The 21,767-nt window shown below is 35.7% G+C and overlaps 2 protein-coding genes across 3 annotated transcripts; one reads left to right on the top strand and one right to left on the bottom strand.

Annotated features, from left to right (window-relative positions):
- Positions 1 to 1,742: 1,742 nt before the first annotated feature.
- On the bottom strand, positions 1,743 to 6,066 carry LOC109065877 (UBA-like domain-containing protein 1). The gene is made up of 3 exons (XM_042719720.1): positions 5,798 to 6,066; positions 5,361 to 5,414; positions 1,743 to 2,895 (listed from the first exon to the last, which is right to left on the bottom strand). Exons 1-3 carry the CDS (start codon positions 5,903 to 5,905, stop codon positions 2,599 to 2,601), a joined length of 459 nt encoding a protein of 152 aa, XP_042575654.1. The 5' UTR covers positions 5,906 to 6,066; the 3' UTR covers positions 1,743 to 2,598.
- Positions 6,067 to 7,675: 1,609 nt separating this feature from the next.
- Positions 7,676 to 20,542, top strand: LOC109056928 (E3 ubiquitin-protein ligase MGRN1-like). Of its 2 annotated transcripts, XM_042719719.1 has the most exons (17): positions 7,677 to 8,268; positions 8,527 to 8,645; positions 8,802 to 8,890; positions 9,037 to 9,186; positions 10,006 to 10,123; positions 10,349 to 10,415; positions 10,692 to 10,735; positions 10,832 to 10,879; positions 10,996 to 11,064; positions 11,463 to 11,622; positions 12,393 to 12,502; positions 12,589 to 12,803; positions 16,341 to 16,452; positions 16,544 to 16,589; positions 18,131 to 18,235; positions 18,479 to 18,522; positions 18,767 to 20,542. In XM_042719719.1, exons 1-16 carry the CDS (start codon positions 8,181 to 8,183, stop codon positions 18,517 to 18,519), a joined length of 1,581 nt encoding a protein of 526 aa, XP_042575653.1. In that variant the 5' UTR covers positions 7,677 to 8,180; the 3' UTR covers positions 18,520 to 18,522; positions 18,767 to 20,542. The 2 variants fall into 2 exon arrangements, with proteins under 2 accessions (XP_042575652.1, XP_042575653.1); XM_042719718.1 differs by lacking the exon at positions 18,479 to 18,522 and having other exon boundaries at positions 7,676 to 8,268.
- Positions 20,543 to 21,767: the final 1,225 nt, after the last annotated feature.

The raw sequence follows: 21,767 nt of genomic DNA, 5'->3' as shown, positions 1-21,767 counted from the left end.
GTTCTCCTATAATGCCTGGTGAGGTTAGAGAACACATGACAAGAGATCAGAGACCATTCCTTCATCCAGAATCACTTCAGACCCTTTAGATTCCCAGCTCCATGTTGGTGCTTCTTCTCTTCAGTTCACCACACTCATTTTCTGTAGGGTTCTGGTCAGAGGACTGGAATGGCCATAGCAGAAGCTTGGTTTTGTGCTCAGTGACCCATTTCTGTGTTGTTTTTGAGGTTTGTGTTTGGATTATTGTCCGGTTGGAAGATCCAAACATGGCCCATTATAAGAGTCAGTCACTTAGTGATTTTTTTTTGTCAGTCACTTAGTGATTTTTTTATCTGTTGGTATTTGATAGAATCCATGATGCCATGTGTCTAAACAAGATGTCCAGGACCTCCAGCAGAAATATAGGCCCACAACATCAAAAATACAGCAGTATATTTCATTGTACACATGGGGTACTTTTTATCCCTGTGTTCACCAAACCCATCTTGAGTGTTTGCTGCTAAAAAGCTCATTTTTTACTTTCATCTGACCATAGAAGCCAGTCCCATTTGAAGTTCCAGTTGTGTCTGATAACTGGATATGCTTTAGTTTCTTTTTGGATGAGCTAGGAGAATTTTTCTTGTAACCCTCCCAAACAACATGTGTTGATGTAGGTTCTGTTTGACAGGTTTCCTGAACCCGAGGCTCAACTATTTTCTGCAATTCTCCAGCTGTGACCCTTGGAGAGTCTTTAGCTACTCAAACTCTCCTTCTCACCACACATTAGGACGATATAGACACACATCCTCTCCCAGGCAGTTTCGTAACATTTTCTGTTGGTTGGAAATTCTTAATCATTGCCCTGATGGTGGAAATGGAAATTTTTACTGCTCTAGCTCTTTTCTTAAAGCCACTTCACTAATTTGTGAAGGTCAATTATATTTTGCTGCACATCAGAAATATATTCTTTGGTTTTTCCCATTCTGATGGATGATTAAGCGAATTTGGGCTTTGTTTTCCCTCCTCTTTATATTTCTGTGAAACAGGAAGCCATGGCTCGATAATTTCATGTTTATAATCTCCCTGGAGTGCTCAAAATTGTGAATATGAATGGGAATATACTTCAGAGATATTTTACTCATAAGAATTTCTTGGGGTGCCCTTAATTGTGTCCAACGAGTATTTGAGAAAAACATTTATTTCATAATGATATTTCCTCCCATTTTAAATTCTTATTAATGAAAGGATACATTTTTGTGAATTTTTTAAATAAAAGATCAAAAGGATTAACAATGCAGATGAATTTTCACAGCCCTCTTTGATCATATTTACCAAGGGTGCCAATATTTTTGGGCATGACTGTATATATATATATATATATTTGATATTAACTAATTATAATTATGAAGATAATTATACTAACCAACTTTAAATATATCATACATTTATCATACACAAAACCAACACAGTACTTGTAGTATTATGAAACTATGCTTGTATGTATATTGTAATAAATATATGTATATTTTAAACTCAAATATATAAAAATGAGAGCTCAACATCAATGTAATTATGTTCAATGTATGTAACTTTAGCTTGATCTATGGGTCCATGTAATCATTTACCGTGGTATAACAGGATACAAAGGTCAGGTGTGCATGCATTGACCCTAATTACACTGTAAGGAAAACAGACCAGCAAAAAATAAATAAATAAATCATTTAAATATTTTACTACACAAACAGAAACTACTCCACCAAGTGTTTTGCAATATATACATACAATATTTATTTAAAAACACAACAAACAGGAAATAATAACCATCACATAGTCCACAAATATTGTGGAGGCAGTGTGAACACAGTTACAGGAAGATGATCAGTGAAAAGAAATCGGAGGAATATATTCTTGCTTAATATATTTAAATAGGGATTTGAGATAAAACTAATGTTCTCCAAGTGCTGAGCAGAACCAGAGAGTCCAATGTTCTGGGCATAAAACACTTCTTATACCATTATTATAATATAAAATGCCAATATAGTTAATTACAAAGTCATAAAGTTGTTAAAAATTACAGGTCAGTCCAAAAGATCATGTGTTTTCTGCAGTAAACCTGTTGATTAAAGAGACAGTCCGTCATCGTTTACTCACCCTCATGTCCTTCCAAACCTGTATGACTTTCTTTCCTCTGTGGAACATTAAAGAAGATATTTTGAAGATGTATTTTGTCCATAAAATGAAAGTGAATAGGTTCAAAATGACATGACGGTGAGTAACTATTAGTTCCACTGCAGCGGTTTAGTACACAGTGCAAAATAGAGTATTCACCATTAGTTGAGAACTGACAATATTCAGTAACACATTCATTTGTCTGAGGTTTTCTGTGAATATGCTATTCATTCTGTCCATCTTTTTTGGTTAGTCGCCAAAAGAAAAGCAATTTAAAAAGAGTCCCAGATCTCCTGTGACCCCAGAGAAGAGGCCACACTCTGTTCCAGCACCGTTCACTGCAACCCAGCGCTCTCGCCGCACTGTTTTACCTCCACAACTGCCGAAGTCTTCAAGAGGAAGGTCCATCCTCCTCTTCCTGTAAGGTGTGATGGCTAGTTAAAGCAGTCTCTATCTCTCGGCCTCCATGATGATACTAGCATGCTCAGCAGAGGCTTGCTGAGTCACTGCTGCCGGCCAGCCTGGTGAGGGTGCTTGGGGCATGAGCTGACCCGGAGTCCATCGCCCCTGGTGACCAGGGGTTGCCGGAGGGCTCATGGCCCAGTTGGTGTGAGGAACTGGTGACGTGGCCATAGAAGCGATGGGACTGCTGTTGCCGAAGCTCTCGGAGGCTTTAAGACGAGAGAACATGGCTAGGGCATCTGGGAAGTTGGGGGGTGTCGCTGGTGTGTTGGCTGGAGTGCACATCTGGAAACAAAGAGAGAAGCAATTTAAATCTGGCACGGGTTTAACCCACAACCCTCAGTTTCACAAAGCAGTTTTTTTACAACCATGTACACTGAATGGAGAATTTGCAGAATTCCAGCAACAGAGTCACTTTCTGAAACAAGGAATTTAGGAAGTTCTTGAAATGTGTTAGACACTGAGGTTGTAGACCTTTGGACAAACAGGACATGATACAATGACTGGCCACCTTTCCTGAATAAACACCAGACCTGATGCAGTAACACAAATGTTACTATAGCAACATTTAGTCGTTCAGAGGCCAGCTTTAGGAAGATAATCAGTGAAAAACTTTTGTGACATATTGTGCTTCTGTTGTTCAAAACAAATTAGAATTTAATGAATCTAAGACCTGTATTTTATATACGATTGGTCAGTCGCAACACTGTATTCAAATATTGTTTCATAATGAATGCTAAACTGTATACATTATTACTTTTATTCAGCAAGGCTGTGTTAAACTGATCCAAAGTGACAGTAAAAACATTTATAATGTTACAAAAGATTTCTGTTTGAAAATGCCTCAAAATTATTAAGCAGCACAACTGTTTTATCAATGATAATAGTACAAATGTTTCTTGATCACAAATTCATCATATTAGAATGATTTCTGAAGGATTATAAGACACGGAAGACTGATGCAGAAAATTCAGCTTTGCATCACGGGAATATATAAAACTTTAAAATATACTGACAGCCATTTTGAATTGTAATAAAATGTTTAATATTACCGATTTTACTCTATTGTGTTTAAATAATGCCTGGGTGAACATAAGAGACTTTCAAATATATTTAAAAGAATAATAAAATCTTACGTTTTGATCAGTTCTATAACTGATTCTCTCGGGCAACTGATTTCCTGAATACCTGGACTAGTTTTGTCATATCATGCCACAATAAAATAAAAATGATAAAATCATTTCATTAATTTCTCAAGTCAAGAACATCTGTTTTGTAAATAGTTATGTAAAAAGTTGATTGTTAAATCCATTTTAAGCAGTTATTACACTCAGCAGCTCTGAGGGCTTTTATAAATACTCATTAGGGATTGGTTTAGTTTCTGTAGATGGCAAAATTATAAAATTAAAATTATATTATATTAAAATTAAAATTTTAAAACTATACCAATACACAGGCAAAGATCTGATTTGTCCATTGACAGTAATTTAAAAGTAGCCATGTCTGATAAAATATTTTGTAAATCACAAGTATATCATTATATTCTTTCAGCGGATCAAAGTTCTATCAAGTTCTATCAACTGCAGCGAACACCCCTCACACACCCTGGGACATCCTTACTGTTTAACTATGAGAATAATAATGAGACTTAGTTTGAAACTGAAAGCTGCATGAGCATAAAGGCTTTTCTCGAGAAGAGCTCAAACAATACTCTGTCATTCGAAAGTGTAACTCGTCTCTGCTTTCCTGTCAAAGTCACACACACATCATTCTTGCAGTATAAATCACCCGTCTTCTCACGCTCTCAGGGGCCCAAACATTTAAGCAAATATATACACGCCCATGTTCACCAAAAATTACATCATACATTACCTTTCTCCTAATTTTTACTATAATCAGAATCTGATTTGATTGTTGTTGTTTTTTTATTTGGCATATTCTTTGCTTAGATGTACTGTAAGACACTGACAATATATGAATGAAATGCATTAATTACACATGTTAGTAATTATAAACGCAGTCAATCGCGTGGCGCTCGTGACTTCACCACAGCAGCGCCCTGAAGAATAAAATAGCCTTTTCTAAAATACTGATATGAGTCCACAAGTCTCGTGTGGGTGTACTGTACCTCATTTAAATATTGCATCATCTAAGCGATGCTCATTTCATGAGGTAAACTTTCTTACTTTGCAAAAAACTAGTATGTGCATTTGTAAGTGAGAAGCAAATGAGGTGCTTTCCGAGGGGTTAACTAAATTTGATTCGCTTTGCATGTGACCGGTAGTATTACTACTTCTGAGTAACTCCAAACAACTTCCTTTCATTTCAAATATCTGCTAAAAAAAATTAACATGTGGGTATTAAAGCCAGTGAGGTTTTGAACATGCTACACCGCGTTCCTATCGTACCGATCTTATTGTTTTAGTGCCAAGTCGAGCGCGTTCTCTCTTTTTCCTGGAATCGCCCTCCCCCACGACTTTGGACACGTTTGCAAAAACGCAAGTCCCATGAGTCCAGATTATTGTATCATATTAAATATCAACGTATTGAATCAACTACCCACGGGAGACTATAGGTGCTTAAACTACAAAGTTGCGCATTTTAAATGACATAAATGTAGCCTTCGCTAGAAACATGTCAGCCTGTGTTTATTTTTGTCTGACTCGTGGTTTCAACATGGCGGAAGTCATAATAACAGATATGAAAAACCCAATAAACTACGGAATAAAAAAAAAAAAAATCATACTCACCATTTGATGGCTGTAAGGAATATTAGCCTCTTGGAAAAATGTACTGAGAGCAGTCTGCAACACCATAATAAAAGAGTTATTAGTACGTTAATTCAGAAATACTAGAGGAAGTATGCAAATGTTTATTGGAGGGCTTTCAATATAACATTAAAAATAACTTTATAGACCGATATAGAAGCCTATCAGCTTATAGAAGCCGATTTTTTTTTTAACCCCGTTTAAAATGATTTATTATGTGCTTCATTGTCTTGTTTATAAGACTGTATCAGTATAGATTGATTGCTGTCTGGTGTTTGTCTCGCATGATCATAAATTATGTCTATATATATGTATATAAATAAACTAAAAGTGTATAATAGTGATTTGTGCTATTTTTTTTGCTGTGCCACAAGACGTTCAGTTTGATGTTCCCTTAACAAACAAACATACAAACATACCTCAAACTGCCAGTGTGAAGCTTGTAGAAGCCGCTTTGCTTGATCCGCTGCACATCCGGCTGTAAGAACAAACTGATTTATCATTACTTGATGCCTTAGCTCGTCCATATTTAGTTCAGAGACCTGTGGGATTTCGTCAGTTTCAAAGCTTCAGCTTGCAGTTTTTCAAAAACGCCGCACTCAAACATCAACTTGTCGACTGGAAACAAAAACAAAAAAAATGTTGTGAGTTCAGTTGAGCCGTCCCACTTAGCCCCGACTGATGGACATCTGCGTCAGAGAGGAACTCTGGGATTTGTAGTCAAGACATGAGAGCCTGTTTAGAGTTGACAAAGAATATCTCTTTGGGTTTGAGACTTTAGTCTTTGCAACTTTACATGTCTTCTTTATGCACCAAGAGCTTGTAACACTCCAAAGAGAAAGGAGAACTTGAAATTGCATGATAAGACCCCTTTGACATATGGTTTCCACGCATATGAAATTTATGTTCAATTCTTACAAGCTGACTTTACATCAAGGTCTCACCACTACTGGGATTTATCATTAGTTTTCATCTTTTCTGCATTCTTCACCACATCCATTGTCAGGCCTATAATAAGTTAAATTTTGCATTTTGTCCTCAGATCAAATAAAGAGTTTTTGGCATGCTCATGTGTAATATTGTTAAGTTGTTTGGTAATACCTTTCTTAATGGCCATGTTACTTGCCTTAAATGACATAAATGTGTCTATATATTCAAAAATAGCATTAGAAACGTGGGTATAAATAGGCTAAGTAAACAATTACACTTGGAAGAGTTATATTTGAAGAAAGCACATAGATTGTGCTCAGAATGAGCCTTCAAATGCTAAATAATCTCTAACTTGAAATAGTACATCCATGTCCAAAGATCACAAACATAAAATAACACTGAAAAAGTTAAAGTTGTAATTACTGTATATTCACGATTTGTGAAAATGAAATGATTTTTGGTGAATAGTAGGCCTATATTACAATCAGTTAGGGTCAGACATAATAATAATAATAATTTTATTTATTTTTAAACTCTTGATGTGTGGTGGGTTGGGGGAGGAGGTAATAGCTGTTAGATACATTTTCTTGTTTATTGCAACATATATGCTATTTTTAAAATAAAAAAACCCTGAATTACAAATAATAATAATAATAATAATAATAAATAATAGTAAAACCATCATCATACAAAAATGTGTTGTCCCCCGTTTTTTTATTCATAGATACCGGTAATAACAAATGTGATTTCAATTATATTTTGACCACTGAACAAGGAAATGTCCCTTCATTTCATAAATATTGCCATTTTAATATAAACTGTAAGCAATGCATCACTGCTGCCAGGAGCAGTCATTGTGGATTTTTTTAATATTTTAAAAGAAAACAAGTTGATAGAATCGAAAAAGAACATGGGACGCCAGTGTTAGAGGGTCTTTTAAAAAAAAAAAAAAAAAAAAAAAATAGAGATATATATATAATATATATATATATATATATATATATATATATATAGAAAAAGAATATGGAACGCCAGTGTTAGAGTGTCTTTTTTTAATAATAATAATAATAATAATAATAATAATAATAATAATAAAATAGAAAAAGAATAGAGAATGCTGGTGTTAGAGGGTAATTGTTTATAATAATTAAAAAGAAAACAATCAGTTAGAATAAAAAAAGAATAGAGAGTGCATATTTATAGATATTACAGATATTTAGGCTTCCAAAAATATATTACTGTCTAGAGTGAGATGACAAATGAAGCTTGTGTTCTCTCGATCAGATGACAACAGACCTCTCATGGCCAGCTCAGCCAATCGCGGAAGCTTGAGCTCTTTTGATTGGACGAGCATACGCTTCTCGTGACGAGCTCAGCCAATCACGTGGCGATATTCTACAACCCTCTCGGGGTCGCCTCGCAACAGCGATTTCCCTGTGTTGTGTTCTCACGAAGAACGCGGCTGTTATATTTTAGAGGAAACACCAGCGACAGAATTATCTGCAGGTCTTTTATCTCGCCTTTTATGATTCACTTTTGTGTGTTTTGTGCCCGTTCGCATCTTGTTGTAGTAGGTGTCGTGACAGGCGAACAAACTAGCTAGGGTCTGGCTTGCTAGTCAGTTAGCCAGTGTGTCAAGCCTGAACCAGCTGACTGAGCTGAACATCACATAAATACGACTGTACGAGACACATCTGATCCGACTCAGAAGAACAGAAATGCCGATCAAACACGTGTCATGTTAATTTGAACGCTTTGTCGGTTCGGAGCCGTTTCTGTTATTACGCGGCTAAGGTTAGCTGGTTAGCTGACTGTTGTGCACATCTAATAACCGCTAACGTTATTTTGCTCTGAGCGGACTGTGTTGGAGAAATGGGTTCAATTCTCAGTCGAAGAATCGCTGGTGTTGAAGACATCGACATCCAGGCCAATTCTGCATACAGATATCCTCCAAAATCAGGTAAGACTGACTGGTGATGCAAGGCGACGTTTATGTGCTCTTGTCTTGTGAGCACTTATCTCCAATAGATTAATGGGAGCTTATCTGAGCTCATGAAATCAATCTAATAATGATGTAGTTAAAAATCCGTATGGAAAAGGATCACTACGTACAAATCAATGCCAGTGTAAACGATCACAAAGGATGCCTTCACTGAAAGTAACACCCCTGTTTATACATAGGTGTCAGATTATATAATTACTGTTTTCTTTCCCCAAGGAAACTATTTTGCCAGCCATTTTTTCATGGGAGGAGAGAAGTTTGACACTCCTCATCCTGAGGGTTACCTTTTTGGAGAAAACATGGATCTCAACTTTCTCGGTAACCGTCCAGTGCAGGTACATCTGAGTTTTGAGGTGTTTCCACTGTCGTTGTCTCTTTTTGATGAATTCAAAAAGATAAACTTGTGTTGGCTTTAGATAAAAGCATCTGATAAATGTTAATATTAATGGTTTCCTTTATTTCGTATTGTATTTTTGCGTTACCTGCCACAGTTTCCCTATGTTACTCCAGCACCCCATGAGCCAGTCAAGACATTGAGAAGTCTCGTCAATATCAGAAAAGACTCGTTACGATTGGTCAGGTACTGATTCAGGATTGCTATATGAAATATAATCAATCATATCTTGAGAACAAATGATCTCAGTTGGTGCTGTATGTAGTCTCTTTAATTCTGTTATTGATGCATTTACTTTTAAGTAATGTTACATTTTGATTGTCAATTTGTAGGTATAAAGATGATGCTGATAGTCCTACTGATGATGAAGGTGCAAAACCAAGGGCCTTATATGGAGTGGAGTTCACCTTTGACTCTGATGCACGAGTGGCCATCACTATCTACTGTCAGGCTTTTGAGGAATTCTCCAATGGGATGGCAATGTAAGGACAGTTACACGTTTAATGTTTTAAAATTAAAGTATCAACAGTCTTTTTTTTTCATACTGTGATGCATGTTTGAGTGTAACTAATTATACAAAGAAAAAATGTTGGTGCGTTTTGATTTGTGATTGATTGTTTGATCAGATTTTAAGATGTGGCTATTAAATGTGAGCTTGCAAGCCTGGGTTTAAGTGCATTAAATAATCGGAAAGTTCCTTTTTACTATAAGATTTAGTAATGACATTTTAATTAAACATTACAAGGTTAAAAATCAAAAAGCGAACATATGGTTGGATTAGTTGTTTACAATATGATCTGTAACAAGCATTTACAAAATAGACTTTATTCTAATGTGAAAATCCCCATTATTCATTTTAAGTCAATGTTGTTGTTTACAAAAGAACAGTATCATCATTCATTGATCCTATTGCAGTTTATCATCAGTGTTAAAGTAATTGTGTATTATTAAAGTTCATATTGTTTTATTTGTAAGTAATTGTCTGTTCTATAATGCTGAGGATATAAAAACTTGTTTTTAGTGTAAGAATAGCAGTTTGTAAAGAGAGATTACATAATCCTTTGAGTAACTCTGTTGTGCAATTGTTCTTCTTCTGCTTTAAAAGTTCATTTGTAAAGCTGTGCATGTGCAAAAGCTTATTAATTGCAATCAGTCACTGGAGCCCCTGAGCCAAAGAGAATATACATTAAAATATGGAAAATCTCTGTAAATGTAATTATTATAATCTGAAGTACCTGAATGGCATTATTATGAAAATGTTTCTATGATATTTGTGCACTTACAGTATATTTTTCTTCTTAATACAACCCAAAAACCCCTGCCCTGGTCTCAGAAACCGTATATTACAAAAGAGGGGTTAGCCAGCAGTTTACCCTTCCATCCTTCAAGATCGATTTCTCTGAATGGAAGGAAGATGATGTAAGTATCTTCAGTCTAGCTCAGTGCTGTCACTCTCCTCTGATGGTTAAATCCACACTGGCTTCTAAGATATTGATTTAACCTCACTGCATTAATAGTTTGCACATAATGAAAGGCAAGATCAAGCAAATCCAGTAAAATGAAAAAGACCTTACTTCGGAAAATGTCAATTATTTGACCTCAGTTATGCATTTCTCTCTCTCTTTTTTTTTTTTTTTTTTAAAGCTCAACTTTGATTTAGACAGAGGTGTTTTTCCCATGGTGATTCAGGCTGTGGTTGATGAAGGAGATGGTATGTTGTCAGGACTTCATTATAGAAGAAAAGAATATAAAAGATTAAATGATTTGCTCTAACACTTTGTCACATCAGAAATGTCAATAAATCTCTTGACACACTACACTGGCTTTTTGCTGCTTGGAAGGCATGTGATTTATTGCTCAACACTTGAACATGTTGTGTCTATAAAGCGCAGTGTTTCCTGAATATATTTCAAAAGATAACCATTCAGTGTGTTTGATTAGTGGTGTCATGAATCTGCATTTATTTTTATTTTATTTTTTATTTCAGATTGTTTGGGACATGCCCATGTACTGCTGGCAGCATTTGAAAGAGTGAGTTGAATTTGATGTCATATGCACACTTTCTGAAATGCTTATTTGTAAGCAGTTGTGTATTTGTGTATCATGTATTTTTTTTTACATTTACAGCATGTTGATGGCAGTTTCTCAGTCAAACCATTGAAACAGAAACAAATAGTGAGTCTTAATTCCCATATTGTCCTGTTTAGAGCATTACTCTACCAAGTACCAAGTAGAGATGGTAATGTGTACATAATATTTTTTTCCCCTAAATATCTGCTTGTACACCATAGGTGGACCGTGTCAGCTACTTGTTACAGGAGATTTATGGAATTGAGAACAAGAACAATCAAGAGACAAAGGTGAAAAGATGATTATTGAAGTTCATTACATTTTCTATATATTTGTATTAGTGCTTCAAACGATTAATCGCATCCAAATTAAAAGTTTTTGTTTACGTAATATATGCATGTCTACTGTGTATATTTATTATGTATATATAAATACATACACATGCATGTATATATTTCAGAAAAATATGTTAGGTTTATATATTAAATATATATACATGTAAATATTTTCAAAATATATGCTGTATGTGTGTGTATTTATAGATACATAATAAAAATATACACACAGTACACACGCATATATTATGGTAACAAAAACTTTTATTTTGGATGCCATTAATCATTTGACAGCACTAATTTATATAGGTTCCTGTAATAATGGAAAATCTCATTGTGATTTTTCTCCCCAGCCATCTGATGATGAGAACAGTGACAACAGCAACGAGTGTGTGGTGTGTCTTTCAGATCTGCGGGACACTCTGATTTTGCCCTGTAGGCACTTGTGTCTGTGTAACTCCTGCGCTGATACTCTGCGCTACCAGGCCAACAACTGCCCGATCTGCCGACTGCGTATGTAACTGCTGTTAAAGGTAGTGGTCGACCGATATATCGGCCGATATTTGGCATTTTTCAAATATCGGCATTAGCGATAAGTTTTTCTGCTTGGCTGATGTGTACGAGACTTTTATTTTGACTGTGCGCCAGACTTTTATTTTGGCGTCGCTGAGAGCAGCAGCGCCTGAGCACACAGTGCTCACATTCTCCCTCTTGTTTACTGTCGTTGTTAACAGTTCTGTCTAATACTTTACTTCTTTTTTAACTATAATTTTATTAAATATTTATTTAATTGTGAAAAATACTTTGTCATCTAAAGTATGTTTATTTTACACATTTCTTTTTTAATCCATTGTGAAATGATTTCAAATTTCTTAATAATAATAACTTTTAAAAAATCTTATCTTTCCAAGATATCGGCATAGCCATCGGCTGTCAAAAAAACAATATCGTTTGACCACTAGTTAAAGGGATAGCACACCTAAAAATGAAAATTCTGTCGTCATTCACTTCTTTGGAACACAAAAGAAGATATTTTGAAGAATGCTGATAACAAAACGGTTTCAGTTCCTATTGACTTCCAGCTAAGTCAGTGGGAACTGAAACACTTTCATTACCCACATTCTTCAAAATATATTCTTTTCTGTTACACTGAAGGAAACATGACATGATTTTTATTTTTGGGTGAACTATCAGTTTAACAGTCCCATGGTTGTGTATCATTTGAGTAGCATCCCAAAAATCATGTCAACAAATTTTGAAATGTCTTTTTTGTCTGTCTCCAGCGTTTCGAGCTCTTCTTCAGATTCGAGCTGTAAGAAAGAAGCCTGGAGCGCTTTCTCCTGTTTCCTTCAGCCCGGTGCTGGCTCAGAGCATGGATCATGATGAGCACTCAGTATGACACATATCCATCTGTGTTGTCTCTATACAAAACAACACGGCATCACTCTCTGATTCTTATTGTTTTATCTCTTTCCTCAGAGCTCAGACTCTGTTCCCCCTGGGTTTGAGCCCATCTCGCTGCTGGAGGCTTTGAATGGTCTTGGTGCCGTGTCCCCTGGCCTTCCGTCTGCACCTCTGTATGACGAGATCAACTTCTCTGGGAGCCTGAGTGGAGAGAGCAGGCAGCTCAGCTCACCTGACCACTCTGGAGACAGCGGCGGACAGAAGAGCAAAGTCAGCAAGTCACCGGACAGGTAAACCTGACCCACTGCATGTTTGTTTTTGGATACTGACCCAAACAAGCAATTGGGCCTAACAACATTGTGTGGATATGTACACTACCATTCAAACGTTTGGGATCGGTAAGATTTTTTTAAATGTTTTTGAAAGAATTCTCTAATGCTCACCAAGTCTGCTTTTATTTGGTCAAAAAATACAGAAAAATCTGTAAATTTTAAAATGTAATACATTTAAAAATGTAATTTATTCCTGCAAAGCTGAGTTTGCAGTAATGATGCTGAAGTCTTCAGTGTCACATGATCCTACAGAAATGATTGTTTTGATTCGCTTCTGCCTTTGTGGAAACCATGATTTTTTTTTTCTGGATTCTTTTGATCAAAAGAACAGTATTTATTTTGAAAATAAATATTTTGCAACATTATAAATTTCCTTACTATCGCTTGATTAATTTAATACATCCTTGCTGAGTAGGATGTATTCATTTCTTACCTTTTAAAAACAGTAATGTGAACAAGTCAAGTTTCTCTTTCCCTTTGATCTCATTCTGCACTGCACAGATGTTTTACTAGGAAACAGGAAATATATAATAGTGCCCCTATTATGGGTTATGAAAGGTTCATATTTTGGTTTTGGGAATCTCCAACAACAGGTTGATATGCGTGCAAGGTCAAAAAACACTAATATGCATTTATTTTTTACCTTATTTGCGCAACGACTCCCAAATGAGTCACTCGATTCATTTTTCCAAACCCCTCCTTTGCGTGACGCTTATCTGCGGTCCGATTCGTCTCATTTTTATTTCATCATGCCTGTAATGCCTTGTGAGCTGCTTTGTTGTACAGTTTTACTGGGGAAACAGTTTTTTACTGCTCCAAAAGTGGTACCTAGTGGCAAAGAATGAATTTGCATTTTCATTCAGACCAACACCAAAAGACCAACAAGTGGGCGGGCAGTATGCTAATATTTCATGTTGACAACATGAAACAGCTTGGGATTCATTTTTTAAAAACGACTGGTTTCAAACAAATCAGAGAGAACTCTTTTTTTGAGACACAAACTTTATACACGGTGCGCTTTCAGATTTAAAACTTTGCAGGATATTTTAATTCACTTAGAGCTGTGTTACACCCTGCATGAAAGGTAATTTTCAAAAATCCATAATCGGGGCACTTTAACACAGGAATAAAAATAGCACTTGCAACAGACTTTGCAACATTACTTTCAAAAATGAAATGTTGCTTTTGGCTGATCTCAAGTGTTTGGTAAATAAATTCTCATTACTGTGTAATAATAGCTGGCCTATGGCCACTCGAGCTGAACATTCCCGCATTGTCAGAGCAAGAGGTCATAAGCTTCTTCTTTCCATAAATCAGAATAAATGACTCGGCTTGACCTATTCAGTACATCCTGTTGACATTGTGGCAATAAGGAAAATATGCTCAGTATCTCAGGAAGCATGCATTTGTTGACTCATTGTCTGTCTTCCTGTTTTAACTACAGTCATGGCAAAAAGTTTTAGCAGTGACATAAATTTTGTGTTTTGCAAAGTTTGTGGCTTCTGTATTTGTAGATTATTTTTCCACATTTCTATGGTATACTGAAAAACAATGATAAGCATATCATAAGTTTTAAAGGCTTTTATTGGCAAAAAAATATATATTAGTCAATATTTACAGTGTTGACCCTTGTTCTTTATAACCTCTGCAATTCGCTCTGGCATGCTGGATATTAGATTCTGGGCCAAATCCTGACTGATGGCAATCCATTCTTGCCTTATTAGTTCTTGGAGTTGATCACAATTTGTGGGCTTCTGCTTGTCTCTCGCCTTTTGAGGACTGACCACAGGTTCTCTGTGGGATTGAGATCCGGGGAGTTGCCTGGCCACAGATCCAAAATCTCAATGTAATGATCTTCGAACCACTTCTTTAACACTCTTGCTTTGTGACATGGTGCTCCATCATGCTGGAAAATGCACGGATCATCACCAAACTGCACATGGATTGTTGGAAAAAGTCTCTCTTGCAGGACGTTTTGATACAATTCTTTATTCCTGGCAGTGTTTTTGGCAGAATTATGAGGGAGCCCACACCCTTGGTTGAAAAACAACCCCTCACATGGATGGTCTCAGGATGCTTCACTGCTGGCACAACACAGAACTCATGATAGCGTTCACCTTTTCTTCTCCGAACAATCAATTTTCCAGACGTCCCAAACAGTCGGAAGGGAGCTTCATCAGAGAAAATAACTTTGCACGAGTCTTCTGCTGTCATATCCTTGTACTTCCTGCAGAATTTCAGTCTGTCCTTGACTTTTTTTTGGAGAGAAGTGGCTTCTTTGCTGCCCTTCTTGACACCAGGCCATTGTCCAGAAGTCTTGGCCTCACAGTGCGTGCAGATGCTCTCACACCATCCTGCTGTGATTCCTGAGCAAGCTCTGTACTGCTGGAGACACGATTCAGTAGCTGACTCCTCAGGAGACGGTCCTGGCACTTGCTGGACACTCTGGGACGTCCTGAAGACTTCTTCACTGCAGACGAACCTCTCTTCTTGAAGTTCTTGATGATCCAGTAAATGGTTCTTTCAGGTGCAATATTCTTTGTAGCAATTTTCTTGCATGTGACACCATTATGATGCAAAGCGATGATGGCTGCACGTGTTTCTTTGGAGGTAATTTTTTGGCCAATGAAGCTTTTAGCAATTATTTAAAATGCATCTGATCACTCTACACATTAATCTAGATACAATATGAATGAACACCACAACAGCTTAAGTAGCAAACATTGGAAAACACAAAATTTCTGTCACTGACAAAACTTTTGGTCATGACTGTTGAAGTGGACATTTCAATTAATTTCATTGAGAGTTCTAACACAGTTTAAAAGATCGACTGACTGATGACATGACAAAGAAATTAGTCAAGTAAAATAATAAAATTGTCAAATAAATAACTGAATTATAAATTTGTTTCTATATTAATAAACACATCAACATTTTAAAAGTAACCATAAAAAAACTGACAGAGTGGAGAAGTAGATGCCCATAATTAGGATAAAGTACATAAAACACAAAACCAGTGTCTATAAAAGCGATTGCATTTTTATTTTTTCACGTTGATAATAAAAAAAAGTGGTGAAAGTTTCATCCTGGTAATCACAGGGTCTGCTGTGGAAAAAATGTGCCCTCATGGCACAAAAGGTTGCAAGGCAGAGCCACCTTTCTGATGAGTGTCCACTTTTTTTGTCTTTTTTTTTTTTATAGCAGCTTGTGTTCTCTTTCCAGGATAGACAGATCCCCTTCCTGTGGGGCGCGGTCACTAACAATATCTGAATATACAGATCAGAATCTAAACCTACTTCATCACTGCTCATCAAATCAGTGTCACATGTCCACAGCGCCACCCAGTGCATTTCATTTTAATAGTGAGATGAAATATAAAAGAGATCATATTGTTTCCTAGATAAGGATAACAAAGGCACAATCACTGAATAGTGTTTGTACTAGTAGACTTAATTAGTGCATCATTGCTAGTCCTGACAGTCAGTGTGTTTGCAGCACTCTACGCTCTCCATCGTCACCCATTCAGGAGGAGGATGAAGAAAAACTGTCAGAGATGTCTGATGCACAAGCTCACATGCTGCTGTCCAGCAGTCCTGCCCCCACTGAGGTCAGCAACACAGCCCACATAGCATCTTACACATGGGCTGCTTGATGGGCTTGCACTTTTCTCATGTTTTTCTCTGTCTCTGTGTTGTCAGGGTACGGCTGGAGATGACGCCCCTGATTCACTGTCTCCTGAAGATGGTGAGGGACTCCACTGTTATCACTGTCTCACTAGAAATAGGAATGTGAATAATGTGTTAAATGGTTTTATATCAATAATGTCTTAAATTATTGTGGTTTTTAAAATTTGTATAGAATTTAAGCAATATAAGCAAATTGCAAGCCCTAGTGGAAACTGTTGATGAAATGATGAACCTGTGTGGACTTGTGATGAGGCATGACATGGAAGCAAACATTTTAAAGTCATATTGTTTGCCAAGTTGGCTACATAATATGAAGCATCATAAAAAGTGTTACCAAATGTCCAAATAGGAGCAATTTTTATTATTTTTGTTAATGTTCTAAAGTTTGGGGTCAGGTTTTAACTAAATATTTTATTCTCAATAATGTTGCATTTATTTGATCCAAAAATAGTAATGTTGTGAACTATATTTATAATTAGAAATAATGTTTTCTGGTTTTATTATATTTTAAGATGTAATTTATTCCTGTGTTGCAAAGCTGAATTTTTAGCCTCATTTCAGTCTTCAGTGTCACATGACCCTTCAGAAATCATTCAGATATGCTGATTCACTCTTGCTGATTTTTTTTAAAATTAAATTTATTTTATTTCAAGTTTAATTGATCTCAAGTAACAAAAATGTTTTTTATGTGTTTAGATTGTTAACTATAATAGCCCTGCTTAAATATTTTTGCAGATACCATGATTTTTTTGTTTTAGGATTTTTTGATGAATAGAAAGCTCAAAAGAACAGCATTTATTTGAAATGGAAATCTTTTGAAACATTTTGAAGTAAATAGTTTTATACCTTTTACAGACTTAAAACAAACGATAAATGAATACATCAGAAATAAATGGCAATCAGAATGGGATCAATGTCTAAATAATAAGTTGCTATGAAATAAATCCGGATGTGAAGAAAAAACTTAACCTCTGTTTTGAGAATCGTTGGAATCAAGTCATCTATACACGATGCAGAATAGGACATTCAAAAATTACACATAAATTTTTTACTCTTAGGAGAAAATCCTCCAATATGTTCATTTTGTCAGAATTAATTGTCCATTAAACATATCCTTCTAGATTGTATTACATCTGCCCCTGTGAGAAACCTGTTTTTATTCCGTTGATACTTTTGGAAAAATTTTTAATCAAGTGAATCCGAACATGGTCCTAAGATTTCTAGAGGAAATAAATGTTAAACATCTTTTCTAGTCTTCCTTTGATTGATTGCACTTTATTCTCGCCATGAGTATAGCCTTAGAAGCTGGTATGGCGTTTAAAAGAAAAGAAAGAAAGAAAGAAACATTTTGAATGTCTGTACTGTCACTTTTGATCAAATTAATGTGTCCTCACTGAACTGATGTATTAATAACCCCAAGCTGATGAAACGGTGTGGATGTTAGTATTGAATTGATAGCTGGTGGAGGAGTTGGGTTGATGTTTGGGGATCCAGAAACTGCTAGTGTCCTGTATGCATTAATATAAGAAATTTTACCAACAAAAGAAGAATCTATTATGCAATTACAGTTTTGTTTCTATTGTTTGTGAATCTATTCAGAGGATCGATTAAATTTGGAGGAAGAGGTGATGAATGACTGCAGCAGTGAGCACAGCAGCTTTACCAAAACTGAAAGTGACCCGCCTGGAGACCTGTCCCTCCCTGGTGAGCGCACATCTGGACACAAGAGCCCATTGTGCATGCTTTAAGTGTGTCCTTTACAGAGACATTATTGTCTTGAGCATGTGTGCATTCCTCCAACAGCACTGTTTGTTCTTACTCTCTTGCAAGTTGACAGACGCTATGTTTCTGGCTCTCGGTCATTCAGCTTATCTAACCTGTGTGCTATTTATTCCTTGATTCCTTTCCCTGCCTCCCTGCCTTCTCTCGTGCTCTTGCTCTGGGCAGCTCTCGGTCCTGATTCCTGCTCTATTGGTTTGGAAGAGTAATGGGTATGTAGGCCTCTGTGTCCTTCTCTCAGCTGTTCCTCCATGTTCTTATTCTCAGTGCCGTGCAAACCTATATGGTACAAAAAGTTCTTCAGTTTCCAGTTTTGCTAGTTTAATCGATCATTAAATTGTTGCTTTGATGTATTTGTTGCACTTTAAAGTAGCTGTTTCTAAAATATGGCATGCGATTTTATTTTGATATTAGTGTAGAGTCGTTTTTTAACTGCAGTGTTGGTCATTTCTGTAGGATTATCTGGCTCAACGGAGAGTCTGAACACTCAGAGTACCTGCTGCTCCAGCCAGCCGCTCCTGGGTCCCTCAATCCATTTGCACATGGACGATGATGAACTGGATGTTTAACCCTGCCCATCTCCTTTGTACAGCCCGATATGTCTCCACATTGCAGTCTGATGCACTCCCATTCCAGTAGCCCACTTTGAATATGATTGACTCTTGTTTCAGGCCTTTTGTTTTTGAACATAAACTGGCTGAGGCTGATGAGCTTGTTCTGGTGGTCTGTCATATTTCTTGTGCTTGGTTTTAGGGCTCTTATTTTATCAAGATGCTTCACCCAAAATCACCTTTACATTATTCAAACTCTGCATTATTATCTTTCTTCCATGAATCACTAAAGAAGATTCCATGAAAGTGAAATGGTAGATGGTTGTTGCAAATGAAATTCCTCCTGATTTGTGGAAACACTCTTAAAAAAACAGTGCTTTTTTAAAATTGGCATCTGTTGTGAAGAGCTTTACCATAGGTTCTTTGAGGAACTTGTGTGTGTTTTTAAGAGTGTAGTTGATGGTGAAGCAGGTCAGTTCAGTGTTTGGTTATGTAATGCTTAATATAGAGCTTTGATCCAGTACTTGATTATAACAGTAATAAACATACAGCAGCTTGTTACGATTAATAGACAAAGCACATTTCAATAAAAACTCATTTCAGGATATATGTACGAGTAAACGTAGAACTCAACAAATGATCATGTGTTAAACTAATAAGTGAATAATACAGAAATATAAATAGTAACTGTGCATTTGAAATGTTTTAATAAGTGCTTAAATGTCCTGAACTTATTTGTGTGTGTGCTAACTGAAGATGAGCCATCAGAAAAGCACTTCTGAATATATATATATATATATATATATATTCCTGATTTTAAATGTAATATTCATAGTGATGAAATACTGTTGGAAATGGTGGACTTGTTGTCAGCTTATACAGTAACAGTGCTCTAAATGTGCTTGATTATTTATGCTCTAAAACTTTAAGGACTAAAAAAAGCCATGGTGGACTCTCTTTACCTCTTTATTTGCTTATGAATATTGTAATATGATTTTTAAATACTAAATATGCGAAGGCATTCCTTCCATGTGTCGGTTCAGATGTTACTGAATCATTTTAGAGTGACGAATTTGTGAATATTTGACAGCTTGGTTGTATTTCTTCACAGCTGGACCCTGTATTTCTAAGAAGGGGTGGGGGGGGGGGGGGGCTCAATGAACAAGACACAAGAAGCATGGAATCTCATTGTTCTCCTCAAACATGCAGATATGCAGTGTCGTGTAGCATTATGCATATGCAGGTTTATGTGCCTTTAAAGAACAAAGCAAGTGTTGCTACAGCTTTTGCTCATAGCTGTGCTGTTCTTGTGTTCATTGGCTGTAACCTTTAGCCTTGACTACATTTATGCTTTAGATGTGAGACTGATGTTCTTGTTTGTAATGATCATTTTAAACTGATACTCTGTTGGTCGAAAGGTATTACTCATGCAAATTTTGTTATGCTATAATACTTAACATGCTTTTTGTTGTATCATCTGTTAATACTGATTAAGCTGCTTTTAATCAATCAATCATTTAATCAAATGCAAAAAAAAAAAAAAAAAGATTATTGATGTTGTTGATTTAATTGCTTACAGCTCTGCATGGTAATATTGATGTAAGATGTATCACTGCTCTGGAATATGCATATTATTTATTTCCTCAAATAATGTGCCATTTCAATTAAATATTCCACTGTGCCTTCTTGTTCCTCACTTGTGAGAAGTGCATTAAAAGGCATTTAAAGCACACTTTTAAAAAAAGAGTAGTAATTATGAAAGCAATGTACTTTAAGAAGTAATATTTCATGCACCATTGTAGTGTATATTATTATTTTGAAACAACTGTTGTATATGAATTACATGAACGTTATATCCTAAGTGTAAGAAGTTAGATCTTTTTGACCTATTTTAGCAGCACTTAAGCAAAATGTGATTTTGTCACTTACAATATGCCCTTTCTGCATGTACTTTGCTCAGTGGCACTGAAAATAAAAAGAAGTTCAAGGCAACTGTAATTTAGAAAAATATTCTGCTGCTGCAGTGCTTTACTGTGTGCTGATAATGGCTTCAGTACTCTTCAAAACACTTTCTGAAACATTTTTATTAAAAATGACAATTAAAAATTTATTTTTTCCTAGATTTATTTATTAAAACCTAACAGATCCACAAAAAAAATATATATATATATGTTGTCTGTAAATTTTGGTGATTTTTCTGATTTTTTTTTTTTTTTTTTTTATCTTTTATGGCAAATTCTTTAATAAATGTTTAATTAGAATAATATAACACTAATAGCAGTGTTGGGTAAGTTACTCTTAAAAAAAAAAGTTAATAGATACTAATTACATCTTCAAACATGTACTTACATTACTGTAGGCCTACTAATACTCTTTCTAGATAGTAATGAATTACTTATGACTAATTCCTACTTTTTAAAATCCCCTATCGACCTCGACCAGCTGAACAATACAAGAACAGTCATGAGACTGTTCCTTTTATTCTTTCAGATAAATCATATAAAATTGCAAACATTATTCTTGAACTGACCAAAGCATTTAAAAGGAGACTGTTACAATAAAAACATGTTTTAACATTAGATGGTACATTCTGATATTAAATCCACTGTTGTTTTCTTAAAGGTGCTGTATGTATTTAATGACAAATCACTATTTAATGAATAGCTACCTCATGAAATCATTCGCTTCTTTCCAAAGGACTATAATTGAATAATTCGCTCAGGGTAATGGCACTCTTCTTTCTCGTTTGATTATTGATTACCTATGCCGAATGTATAGTTCTAAAAACAAACAAACAAACAACAACAACAAAAACTCATATAGTCAGATGTTAGGTCAGTGGCACTGCTCAGAAAATGGACATGTGATGTAAGAACAGTTTGAGTCACGCGTATGAAAGGAATGAA

This window comes from Cyprinus carpio, chromosome B3 (genome assembly GCF_018340385.1).
Source record: "Cyprinus carpio isolate SPL01 chromosome B3, ASM1834038v1, whole genome shotgun sequence".
Classification (NCBI taxonomy): domain Eukaryota; kingdom Metazoa; phylum Chordata; class Actinopteri; order Cypriniformes; family Cyprinidae; genus Cyprinus; species Cyprinus carpio.
This window is presented reverse-complemented; position numbering and strand designations above follow the sequence as displayed.